General features: G+C 38.1%; 1 protein-coding gene and 1 pseudogene across 1 annotated transcript in view; both read right to left on the bottom strand.

The window, feature by feature from the left end:
- The window catches only part of LOC115933317 (neurobeachin-like), a 64,755-nt gene that overhangs the window by 6,174 nt on the left and 44,436 nt on the right, over window positions 1-14,145 (bottom strand). Inside the window, exons 6-7 of the mRNA XM_063698415.1 lie at window positions 13,775-13,872; window positions 9,485-9,577 (exon numbers count right to left, since the gene is read on the bottom strand). Coding sequence (XP_063554485.1) covers window positions 13,868-13,872 — 5 coding nt within the window. The 3' untranslated portion in view covers window positions 9,485-9,577; window positions 13,775-13,867. The remainder of the gene's footprint in view (window positions 1-9,484; window positions 9,578-13,774; window positions 13,873-14,145) is intronic.
- LOC115933232 (RING finger protein 145-like) lies at window positions 1,615-5,632 on the bottom strand (annotated as a pseudogene).

Genomic DNA, 14,145 nt, shown 5'->3' with positions numbered 1-14,145 from the left:
TTATTCCGTTTGTATTTCCACTGTTGTGCAAAGTAGTATGAAGACTCCAAATAAAATAAAAATAGAAATATCTGATGACTCGGCAATTTCTCTTCTGGGTATGTACTAAAGAAGATAAAATCACCACCTCATAAAGACATGTGCACTCCATGTTCTTTGCAGCTCTATTCACAATAGCCCAGATATGAAAGCATCCTCAGTGTCTGTAGGTGGACAAATGGATAGAGAAAATGGGTTGTATGTATGCAATAGAATATTATTCAGCCATTAAAGACAATATCTTGTCATTTGTAACAATATGAATGGAACTGGAAGTCATTATGTTAAGTTAAATAAGACATACAAAGAAAGACAAATATTGCATCTTCTTACTTTTACATCAAAACTAAAAAGCTGGATTTCCTGTAGACAGAGAGTAGATTGTTGCTTACCAGAAGGCTGGATGGATACAAGAGAGAAGGGGATAAAGAGAGGTTGATTACTGAATACAGATATAGCAGCTGTGGCTGAAATGTACCCAGACCCACCTCACCTGCCACCACTACATTACCAAAGAATTAACATGCAGGGGCAAAGCCACTAACACCTCTGTGTTACTGGCACTGGAGGAACTCAAAGAAACTGTGAGAGAAGGAAAGAAAAGCTCCAAAGCTGTGTCCTTTATCTCAGGAATAACAGCCTCATCTCCCACCTCTTATCTCTTCCTTCAGGAATAACAGCCTCATCCTGCTGGGAAGGGCAGAAAAGAGGAAGCTGAAGACATCAGTGGGAATACATAGCGGCTGCTGAAAGAAGACTGGGGAAAAAACAAGGAGACACTCTAACCAGGAATGGGAGGAAGATGCATGAATCAGCATCTCACCTGTAGGAGGGGCAGGGATACTTGGAAGGACACACCCTGACCCAGGACTGTGATGTCTGCCTGGAGTATGGCTCCCTCACAAGGACAGAGAGTGCCTGTTCAGTGCAACCCCTCCCACCACATTGACAATTGTCAGGTCCATGTGGCTCTGGCATGACCATGGGGAGATGAAAAAAAGTCTCTCTGGATAGCACAAGATTAAGGCCCAAAGCCAAGCAGAAAACAAAAGCAAGGTGTCACTGGAGGAATCTGAGTGTCTGGTGGCTGCAGAGAAAATGCACTCCAATTCCGGCAGCCACTGCATCAATGACTTTCAAATGTATCCCTGACTAGTTTCAGACAATTTTCTACAATAAAGGCCTATAAAAGATAGGGTGTGATCATCTACAAGAAATGAAAAAATCATAAAGCAAACAATTAGCTGATATAAGGAATCTGATATAAATATCTATGGAACATAACTTTTGAAATAACTTGCATAAATACTTTGAAACATTTACACTTGATTCCATAATTCATTTATGTGTAACTTCAGAAGAAACTGCCAACATGTGTTTATTTTTAATAACTAATATTTTATTAATAGTATGCCTGTGAATGTAACAAAGACCACAGAATAAGTTCTATTAGAACTATTGATAAAAAAGCCAACTTTGAGGTTTGAACGGTGTGGCTGGCAAGATGGCCGAATAAGAACAGCTTTGGTCTGTAGCTCCCAGCGAGATCAACACAGAAGGCAGGTGACGTCAGCATTTCTTTTTTTTTTATCTTCAAATTTAAATGTATTAAGACATTCAGCTATGTCTGTCAGTCTACATCCAAATTTGCTACTAAAAATAAAATAAAGTCACATCCCACATTAGGAATACCGAGGTCTGGAAAACACTTTTTGAGCCAAGCCTATTGTATAAATAAATGACTAGTTTCTTTTCATATCAAAATTCCCATAAAAAATTACACTCCCCCCTCCCCAGTTCTACCTGTAGCCATGATGAATGTAAAAATTTAAATATGACACATCCTTGTCAAAGAAAAGGTGCAAAGTCTATTAACAGCTTTAAAAGTGGCATTTGCAGAGTGTGATCATACAGTTATGTACTCTTTCCCAAAGTGCAAATATTGCCATAATTTAACACTGTTTTGATTCAGTTGCAAGAATTAAACATTACACAGGATTGAAAAGTACACCCAGTGCCTCTGTCAGTGCCCTAAAGCCCTTCCCACTTTGGTCTCCTTCACTAAAGCGGACTCCAAAGTGTTCATTAGAGTTTTAGTTTACTTCACACAGCCAGAGAAGTATACAACATATTAACAAAAGTTTCATATACATCAAAATATTGAAGACTCTGTCATAAAGTTCGAGTCTCAGGTTACATGAATGCACCCACAAGGCCCAAGTGCCCACCCACCCCTTCCCTAAAGCACATATAAAGTATGAGCGTGCTTCAATCTTTGAATACAATCAATGCCTCTTCATCTTTGATTTCATTTCAGTGCTGTATAAGACTCAATAATCACCTGACTGATTTCCAATTAACTGAGGAGAAAAGGGGTGGAGGAGAGGGCTGGTCGCTATTCAGACTTGGTAATGAGATCGATCTGTCCCATGGAGAGTGAAAGTTCAGTTCCACTTCTGCCTCCTTCTTTCCATGCTGTCCTCATGCTCTTTATCCTCACTTCCTCAGTCCCTTCGACCTCAAAATCTGATTTTATTTCTCTCTCACACATATCAGGGGCAGTTTCTGAAGTCGTTGAGGTTGAATTTTCTTCACAAACCTCTATATAACATCAGCATAGAACATACAAATACATTTTGATTAGCATACATTGCAAAATTTCTCCCACAATGTCAGGGGATGAAAGCAGGTGGTCCCCACTGAGAGTACTTCCTGGATTAGATCCTTGGAATATCAGTTTCCTGCCTGATCATCTCATTTTCATTCCTCAAACTAGAGCATGAATTCCATCTTGAGTTAACTTTTCCTCCAGAGTATGAAAGCATCATTCCTGCTGCTTCTCCTCTAGGCTGATTCAATAGGATGTGCTTCATCTTTTGCACTGTGAAGATATTCTTTGGGGTCAAAAGCCCCTTCCTGGTTATCTGGTCATCTGGCGATGCACTCATTATTGTCCCTAGAACCTTCCTGTATCCTGGTCCCTGGAGTATGCTCCTGGCCTGGGGGTTCAGTACCTTCCTGAAACATGATGTTTTGCTCAGCTCCAGCATGAGGCTGTAGAACTGGCTCAGTTCCTAATCCTGGAAGCTGGGAGGAGTTTTTCGGGTGGCAGTGGCACAGAGGGCAGGTCTCCTGGACATACAGCCATTTCTTAAGACAGCCTGCATGGAAAAAATGACCACAAGGCGTGATCATAGCAGATTTCATGTCCCAAACATATTCTTATTGAAGGAGTTACCTGATAACAGATGGCACAAATATCATTGTGTTTCTCAAGCTGCTCTTTTGTAGCAATGGGTAACGATTTAATCTTATTCACAGCATCCCTGTGGAGAAGAAAGCTCTTCCACCCCAGCTGGGCCTGAAGCCACACGTTATAGTAGGAATGAATGAAGACGATCATTGAGCCCATCACTGTCTATTCTCCAAAGATGGTCTCTGAGACGCAATAGGCCACCACACAGAGGGCCACAAGAAATTCCAGCAGGTGGTAAGTGCCATTCACATAGTAGATGACATCATCCATGTTTTCCACTGGCTCTTTTCTGAATTCCTCAACCATAAATCAGACATAAATAAAAAGTGTTCCCAGAATCTGAAGAGAGGTAAGAATGCTGTTGGAAATAATGATAAGAAGCCAAAAATCCAGGTGGAAAAACTGGCAAATCATATAAGCCATACGAGCAGGGAATACCAATAAAAATAAACAAAGTCGCACAGCACGGAAGTGTTTCCACAAGCTCTTGTCTCTGGATGCTCCCAGTGCCAAAACAATAGGATCTGCAATTTCTAACATAGACTGTAGGATAGAAGCTGCAACAATGAAAAGGATAATACTGAGCAGGAATGCCCGATGAACAACCTGCAGTTCTATCAGCCCAGTCTGCACCGCCAGGATTAACAGCGTTACTCCTTCTGTCATGCCCCGATTCATGGCAGGATCATTCCTGAAAGCTCGATAACCCTGCAAGTAAAACTTGCAGAGTGTGAGAACACCCAAGGCAACGAAAGAAACCGTGAAGACCAAACCCAAAAGAGAGTAAGGAGTGCTGCAGCATTCTGCAATACTTGTCAGAAAAAGGAAAAGAAGCCTCTCACGTGATGCACGCTGATCTCGAGTACTGAAATAGGAGTAAATCTGAAGAGCAAATAAGATGAGCCAGAAAACAATGAAAAGAACAGGGACTACGAGTTGATTCCACAGGGACATTCCCAAGGCGAGAAGGCCATATACCTCCACTACCTGAACCAATTCTCTGTATGCAGATTTAGCAAGGTTATAAAGGTAGCAAAAGATGAGACCCAAGAAAATAGAGAACTTCCAGTCCAGTAAAAATCATAGCAAATTTATTGATGATAACAATTGTCTCCAAAGGAACAAGGCAGAGTCGTGCTAGCAGAGGAAGCACGTGAGCTGAAAACAGCCAAATCTGCTTTGTTTTCATGACACGGGAGCATAAAGTACACACCAACTGACCTATTAAGGCTGTGGTAAACCGATTCATAGAGAGAGGTTCTAAATACATTGGTCCCTCATAGGCAAACTCCAGTTCACTCCGAACGTAGTCCCTGGAAATTTGACGTCCAGCATAGAGGAGCAGAGCAGTCAAAAAATATAGATAAAGCTGAACCAGATGCTGCCTGGGCAATGTTAGCAGCACCACACTTAAGATATAACCTCAGGCTGTGGACTCCCTCCCTGGGGAGCGGTGCTGCCGGCGGGCGGGCTCCACAACTCCCCGGCTTTCTCGCCCGCCCTCCCGTTCTCCTCGGGCGGCGGCGGGGGCCGGGACTGCGCCACTCACAGCGGTGGCTCTTCTGCGCCCGGCCTTGGAGGCAGTGGCAGTGGCGGCCATGGCCTCCTGCGTTCGCCGATGTCAGCATTTCAAACTGAGGTAACCGGGTCATCTCATTGGGACTGGTTAGACAGTGGGTGCAGCCCATGGAGGGCGAGTTGAAGCAGGGTGGGGTGTCACCTCCCCCAGGAAGTCCAGTGGGTCAGGGAACTCCCTCCCCTAGCCAAGGGAGGCCGTGAGGGACTGTGCCGGGTGAGAGACTGTGCCCTGTGGAAGGGTGCACTCTGGCTCAGATACTACACTTTTCCCACGGTCTTCAAAACCCGCAGACCAGGAGATTCCCTCGGGTTCCTACACCACCAGGACCCTGGGTTTCAACCACAAAACTGGGCCATTTGGGCAGACACCAAGCTAGCTGCAAGAGTTGTTTTGTTTTTTTTATACTCCTGTGGCACCTGGAACACCAGCGAGAGAGCACCTTTCACTCCCCTGGAAAGGAGGCTGAAGGCAGGGAGCCAAGTGGTCTAGCTCAATGGATCCCCCCCCTACGGAGCCCAGCAAGCTAAAATCCACAGGCTTGAGATTCTTGCTGCCCGGACAGCAGTCTGAAGTTGACCTGGGATGCTCGAGCTTGGTGGGCGGAGGGGCGTTTGCCATTACTGAGGCTTGAGAAGGCGGTTTTCCCCTCACAGTGTAAACAGGGTCACCTGGAAGTTCAAACTGGCCGGAGCCCACCACAGCTCGGCAAAGCTGCTGTAGCTAGACTGCCTTTCTAGATTCCTCCTCGCTATGCAGGGCATCTCAGAAAAAAAGGCAACCATCCCAGTCAGGGGTTTATAGATAAAACCCCCATCTCCCTAGGACAGAGCACCTGGGGGAAGGGGTGGCTGTGGACACAGCTTCAGCAGACTTAAAACATTCCTGCCTGCTGGCTCTGAAGAGATGAGCAGATCTCCCAACACAGTGCTCCACGCTGCTAAGGGACAGACCGCCTCTTCCAGTGGGTCCCTGGCCCCTATGCCTCCTGACTGGGAGACACCTCCCAACAGGGGTCGACAGACTCCTCATACAGGAGTGCTCCAGCAGGCATCTGGCAGGTGCCCCTCTAGGACGAATCAGAAGAAGAAGCAGGCAGCAATCTTTGCTGTTCTGCAGTCTCTGCTGGTGATACCCAGGCAAATAGGATCTAGAGTGGATCTCCAGCAAACTCAGCAGACCTGCAGCTGAGAGGCCTGACTTTTAGAAGGAAAACTAACAAACAGAAAGGAATAGTATCAACATCAATAAAAAGGACGTCCACACAGAAACCCCATCCAAAGGTCACCAACATCAAAGACCAAAGGTAGATGAATCCACAAAGATGAGGATAAACCAGTTCAAAAGGGCTTAAAATTCCCAAAACCAGGACACCTCTTCTCCAAAGGATCACAACTCCTCATCAGCAAGGGGACAAAACTGGACGGAAAATGAGTTTGACGAACTGACAGAAGGAGGCATCAGAAGGTGGGTAATAACAAACTCCTCCAAGGCAAAGGAGCATGTTCTAACCCAATGCAGGGAAGCTAAGAACCTTGAAAAAAGGTTAGACGAATTGCTAACTAGAATAACCAATTTAAAGAAGAACATAAATTACCTGATGGAGCTGTAAGACACAGCACAACAACTTCGTGATGCATACACAAATATCAATAGTCGAATTGAACAAGTGGAAGAAAGGATATCAGAGATTCAAGACCAATTTAATGAAATAAAGTGTGAACACAAGATTAGAGAAAAAAGAATGAAAGGAATGAACAAAGCCTCCAAGAAATATCGGAGTACGTGAAAAGACCAAACCTTCGTTTGATTGGTGTACCTGAAAGTGATGGTGAGAATGGAACCAAGTCGGAAAACACTCTTCAGGATATTATCCAGGAGAACTTTCCCAACCTAGCAAGACAGGTCAACATTCAAATTCAGGAAATACAGAGAACACCACAGAGATACTCCTCGGGAAGAGCAACTGCAAGACACATAATTTATAAAGCAAAGAGGTTTAATTGACTCACAGTCCTGCATTGCTGGGGAGGCCTCAAGAAACTTACAATCATGGTGGAAGGCAAGGAGAAGCAGCCACCTTTCTTCACAGGGTGGCAAGATGGAATAAGGGAAAGCAGGGGAAATGCCAAATGCTTATAAAACCATCACATCTCATGCGACTCACTATTACAAGAACAGCAGGAGAGAAACTGCCCCCATGATCCAATTATGTTCCCCTTGTCCGTCCCTTCACACGTGGGGATTACAATTCAAGACGAGATTTTAGGTGGGGGGACACAACCAAACCATTTCACTATGTTAAAATTTCTAACAACTTTTTTTTTTCCAGATGGGGATCTTGCTACATTGCCCAGGCTGGATTCAAACTCCTGGGCTCAAGCAACCTTCCTGCATAAGCCTCCTGAGTAGCAGGATTACTTCTCCAAATTATGTTTAGTGGTTCTTTCTCAGAGGCTACTTATTTATTTATTTATTTATTTTTAACTTATGATAGTAAATTTTTAAATCAAAATGCTATATATTCCATAGCAATATTTTTCTGCTAAGTGCTATTCATCTACTGGTTATCTTATTTTTGTCCATGTTTTTTATCTGATACACATGCACTGATGATGTGCCAATTCTTTGATACAGTCTAATTTGCTTGGCCCATCAGTCTACAGGATGCTTCCACGCATATGTGTAAAAGAAGGGACAAGGGTAACCTTTTTGCTTTCATAATCCAAAAACTTTCTCTTTCTCTATAGCCACAGAGATAGACTGCTTGCCACAAATACAGCTCATCTGTGTAATTCTTTGTGATATATCTTCTCCTTTTCTGAAACCAATCTGATTAAAAAAAACTCTGCTATCAGGCATGATATATGTATACCTATTATTTCAAAGAAATGATCTATTTTTGTAATTTAAGGTGGGCCTCTCATCTTCAGAAACTGTACTTTCACTGACAGTTCCTATTTGCTATAATTGAACTCTCTTACCATGCTGTTTGTATTTTCTCTTCTCTTTAGCCTTAACAGCTTTTACACAACCTTAGCAACTTTAAAAGCAGCTGATACCCATATTCTGGAGTTCATATATTTGCATCTGTCTTCTATTTGTGATAACAATTGTGATTGTACATTTTTTACTTCTTGCTGTATCATTTATACATTTTACAGGAAGAGGGGAAAATAGGACATCTTAAACACCATGTTTACACAGGAAATTGCCTGCTTGTTATTTTTAATTTTGTATTAACTGAGTTTCCACCTTTTTGTAAATTTTTTAATGTGCTTTCTTGATATTTTGAAGAGGTTGCATCTTGGGCTACAATCCTTTAACTTTCTCCAATCAATTTATTTTAATTAACTGAAGTTAAATAAGTGATCTTTATCTCTTAAAATAAAAAGGGCATATGCTTCTTCACTACCAGTACTCTGTCACTAAGTGTACTTACAGTTCCATATATATATATGTATACGTATATACACGTACGTATATCTATATAGATATCTAGATATATCTATATATATCTATATATATATATCTATATAGATATATCTAGATATATCTATATATATCTATCTAGATATATCTAGATATATCTATATATATCTATATATATCTAGATATATCTATATATATCTATATATCTAGATATATCTATATATATCTATATATATCTATATATATCTATATATAGATCTATATAGATCTATATATCTATATAGATCTATATATATCTATATATATCCTTCTCTACAACCCTGGCTTTGAACTATTCCTTATATCCATAGTATATCTAGTCTCCCTTAATTATTGTTTGGTACCAAAATTTTAAAAGTATTTAAACTTCTAGGCTATACAGCTTGTTAGACATGTCTTGTCTGAATTTTGTGCAGTTCTCATGATTATTACAAATAAGCGCTTTGCAAATTTAAGTAAGCACCAAAAAAAGGGCAACACTGAGGTTTTCATAGGAACCCCATCTAGTAACATTTGAATTATAGTTGTACTACTTCCTTGGCTTCATTTGTAAGGAAATATACTCTTAAAACTATATTCATACACTGGATAGTGTAGTATGAACTGCAATCATTAAGCCAGCAGTAGTTTCTTACACAAAAAGTGTTCTTAGAAAGTATTCAAATTCTGGATTTGGGGAAAGAAAGGAAGTATTCTAGCATCTTGAACTCACAAAATTAATCAATAAGCCCTACTGTTAGAAACTAATAACAAAAAACTGACTCCGCATGTAAGCATAAGATCAACTCTCAGAAAGACCTCAACATATACATGGTATTTCCTTGTCAAGAAAGTTTTCCTTGAAATCACAGTCATATGTGCATCATTATATCTTGACAAAATATTTTATTACATCTATAGATAATACTTTCTTTTCAGGAAGCATATAGAAATAAAACCTTATTACTTAAATTGTAATCTTGTTCCATAATCTACTATTAATAAAATATATTTTATAAAACACTCTTACTACTTCTACCACATAAAGCTATTATTTTCCAGTGTTATTCAAGTCAAATTTCATGTTACATTACATATAAAACTCATAAAAACATAATCTCAATAGTTATTTCTAGAATGCATTACGACAAATATCAACTTACTTCTGACCTAAATGCTTCAGAAAGTATCCCAGAACCTTCAAAGCTTGAACTCAAATACTTTCACTTTTAGAAGCCAATAAATTGTAGATCACCCTAAAAAATATATAAATAATGTTTTAAAAACTTACTAATATTAAAAACAAAAACACACTATATACTTTACAAATAAATTATACATATTTGAAATATAAAAATTCTCTGAAGATTTTATTCTCAGGATTATAATTCCTTGGAAAAATTAAAAACTGGCATGCTTTAATAATTTTTCTTTAAACATGTCCTTCAACCATATACTCAAAAGGGCAATGTGACTGGTATTCATAAGTACTGCCTCCCAACACACTAAACACGATTTTCAGTTTTAAGACACATTGCTTGGTTAGGCCACATCTCTTCTCTCTAATAATTGGCCCCAACTAAAACTTGATGACCCTATTTTCTTTCTTTTTTTAAATTTTTTGTTCTTAATTTTAATATAGAGGTGAGGTTTTGCCATATTGTCCAGGCTAGTCTGGAATTCCTGAGTTCAAACGATCCGACCACCTCGGCCTCCCAAAGTGCTGGAATTACAGGCATGAGCCACTGCACCCTAACCCTCTTTTCTTGGTATGACTAATTAGATGATAGGCAGGCACCTGCCTAGTTATTGCTCTTTTTTGAGAATTTGGAATGAGGTCCAAGAAACAATATCTCCTCTTTGCTGGGCTCTTGGATTTGAAAATTGTTTAAAACAGAAACCAGAACAGCAATGTTTTGTTTCTGTTCAGAAAGGCTAGTCAACATACAGAAGGAAGGATTTAAACAGCTTACAGAAAGCAGCAGAGAAAGCAAACTTGTTTCCTAATAGCCCTACAATTCCTGGTTCCTACTCTAAGATTTTTTTTTAATGAATATATTATTCAGTTTTTACTTTAAAAGTTTGAGAGGTTTTCTGTTACTTGGAGCAAAATAGCCTCCACTAATACACAACCTAACCTATACAATCACTTCAAGTACTACATAAAAGTAGGGCGATATTCATTATAATATTCGTGTTTAGAAATTTTATTCCATATTTTTTCTATTTAAAAAAGTAATTTGTTTCCATAAAGTAGAAGAGACAATGACAACTATATACACTGGCAACTAATTCTAGAATATAAGAAGGTTCTTTAGGGGCTATAAAATTATAGTTTGCTTTATTTTATTAAATGTGTTTCTTAAAAAATGAAATGCCATGGTATATTTTGAGGTAAAGTACTCAGCTGAAGAAGAGAATCTGGTAAAAGATGCAATATAATTTTCATAATTTCAGTGATACTTACAAAGGGGCACAACTAGCTTAAACATAATGTCATTATTTTTAGTTTTACCAACAGCTTATACTATTAAAAAAGAAAAGATGTTATTGGTACTGTTTCTTTTTCTCTTTTTTTCTTTTATGCTTTGCATTTCATCTATTAAAGAATAAACTACAAGAAAAGTGATTATTTCCTTTGGAAGATTTTTTTTTTCAAATCACACATTCATAAATATGTATGGGTTTACACTGAAATCCATTTTCAAAACTTTTAGGAACCAAGATCAGTATGAAAAAAGACAAGTTTGAGAACAGCAAAGTCAGACATGTCAAAAAAATACATTCAAGAAATCATAAGAAGCAACATTAAACAGCAAAAATAGTCTTGAGAACCAAAGTAAAACTCACAGTCTGGGCCAGGCATGGTGGCTCACGCCTGTAATCCTAACACTTTAGGAGGCCAAGGTGGGCAGATTGCCTGAGTGCAGAAGTTCAAGAGCTGCCTGGGCAACAGGGTGAAACCCCGTCTCTACTAAACACAAAAAAAATTAGTCGGGTGTGGTGGCACATGGCTGTAGTGCCAGCTACTGGGGAGGCTAAGGCATGAAAATTGCTTGAACCCCGGTGGAGGTTGCCGTGAGCCGAGATGGTGCCACTGCCCTCCAGCCTAGACAACAGAGCAAGACTCTGTCTCAAAAAAACAAAGCAAAACAAAACAAAATACTCACAGCCTAAAAAATGTGGTTACACTCAAATATAGAATTGGAAGTTCTCAGAGTTTCTACTGCCTAGGAATAACTTTGAATAGGAGAAAAAAGTTATTAGACTCCACCCTGGGTCAAGAGAAATTACGATTAATGTGGAAACATGAAAATGTCTAAGGCCATCATACCTGTACATATGTAAGGATGTGATACAGTACGAATAAGAAATTTGTTAATGAATGTTTACTTGTAATATACATTGTTACTAATTAATAATAATCCTAATTAATCTGCTTAAGCTCACTATATTCAGCCAGCAAATGATCTAAGCTATGTAAGACAGGTAGCTGTCTATTCTTTTCTTTAAACATTTCAAGATATAAAAATATCAGATTTTTAGCTGCTTAGTTCAGTGTTATCACAAGGGCTTCCTTAAGCTGAATTAGCATACCATCAGAATTAAACTCAGTTCATTCTTTTTGTTCAGATGTTATACTGAATTCTATTGTACGACTTAGAACAGACAAGAATTTTCCTCCCAAAATACTTCATATACAACTGTTAGCCTTTAATGGCTGTTTTCTAGAATAAAGACATATAAATGCTTTAGCCACTTTCAATATTTTCTATCTAATAAGCCTATTTTTTTCACCTTTTATACTATTCTGAACCAGCTTTCTCCCCATTTCTGAAGTAGAAAAGCTGAAGGGTCAAGGAAAGGCCATTTTTTAATCTTTGTGATTGTTTTTAAGATACTGGTAACAATCTGAAATGTTCTGCTCGTGGTCAGACATGAGCACAAGGCCTTTTCATCTGTTGTGCTTAATCAATTCTTTCGTACCATACATTTAAAACGCTATGTCAATCCTAAAGATCTTACCTAATAGCACTCTCATATGTAGGATCATATTTCCAATGTGTCAAAATAATAGAATTATATTTCTGCATTTCATCATATTAGACAATCTAAGTTTGGTATCCTCCAAAAGGGTAATGTGGATATCTTCAACTGATTCACTAAATTTATCAGATAATATAATAAACAAAGCAAAATCTCAGGACAAGGACACTAATTATTGAATCTAAATATAAGTTCAGAAGAGTGAGTGTAATTGTACTACCTTATTAGATCGAACCATATGAAATTGCCATTATTTGGTAAAATCAGTTAAGTATCAACAGTTTCATATAGTTCAAACTCAGAGTAAAAAATTATAACAGTTTTTAATCACTAAATGTATAATCTTCTTCAAATAGATTGGCAGGCCTATGATTTACAAACTCAAAGGTAATAGTGATGTCACAAGGGAGATATGCATATAGAGATAGTGACTGCTTCTCTAATTTGAAAAGTTCTTCAAGTCTAGAAGGTTGTTACCCATTGATATAAATGGCCAAGTAAAAAAAGCACTTAAATAAGCCCTTGACAGTCACTGATATATTCTTTCCAAACTCTTTTTCACAATAAATCTGTAGAAATTCACTGAGTTATACATGGCATAACCTTGATATCCTGCTTATCCCACTAATTAAAACTCCAGAAAAATAAAAAGGAAGAATTCCTTAAGAAGCTAAATTATAGGGTTAAGTTCATAAAAATACTAAGAAATTATATTTCACCTGTCTACCAAGTTACTTTTCAATTGCCACAACAAAAGTTGGTTTTCAATTTCTTTCGGCTTTGGCCTCTTACTACGAAACATCTTTCATCTCTATTATTTCCATTGCACTGCTACGGTCTCAGGTCATCATCCTTAATACTGATGAATAAAATAATCTCCCTGCTGATATTGCTACCTCAGTTTGTCCTTCAACTCATGTTTCACACTGGTGATTGTAAATCTAACAAAATAGCAATCTGAGCACATTTCCCCTATTTAAAATTCTTTAATTTTCATCACCAACTGAAAAAAAAACAAAACACTAAAGTTACTACCATTCTATGAACCTTCCAAAACTGTCTGTAATCTCTCTCAGGCCTAATATCATAAAATTTCATTGTATCCTCTTTTGGTAAAACATACCTTGCTTTTTCATGTCTTCTTGAAAAAAAAATTGCTCTATTCACAATTTGTAATGTCCTTACTATAGCAAAAAACAATTTACTCTTCTTGATTCCTGAGACTACTGTTTATACACTTCACCAGTTTCCTGAGTATTGGAGGATCAACAGCAGCATGCTCCATTTATACTCTCTTATCTGTAAGATGCTATATTTATTCAAATAGTCATAGAATAGGAATTATTCTAGGAGGAACAACTGTGCTCCATTAAAGTCTAATAGTAATACTAATATTATAATCATACCTTATTCCATTTCTTTGATTAAATACTGGTATCATTGAGGCTGGGTGTTCTGACATTAAAGCCACCAGTAACTGTAGCACATCATGAATATTTTCATCCTGCATAAATCACCAATATTGATTTAAATTTTACTCTAAAGATTGGCTTAAATAATTAAAAGGTCCATAACATGTCCTACCTCATGTATTGTAAGAAGGAAATTTAATATACTCTGAAGTTCATCTTCTTTGACCCTTCGATCTTAATTTTCAAAAAATTTTATTATTTTACATCTAAAATTAAAATTTTAATTTAAAAGACACCAAAATAATCATTTTAAAAGAAAAGTTTAATGTAGTGATATTTTAATTAAAATCTCCACACATTTCACA

The sequence above is a fragment of the Gorilla gorilla genome, chromosome 16, assembly GCF_029281585.2.
Source record: "Gorilla gorilla gorilla isolate KB3781 chromosome 16, NHGRI_mGorGor1-v2.1_pri, whole genome shotgun sequence".
NCBI lineage: Eukaryota > Metazoa > Chordata > Mammalia > Primates > Hominidae > Gorilla > Gorilla gorilla.
Note: the sequence above shows the minus strand (reverse complement) of the source record. Positions and strands in the feature narration are given on the sequence as shown.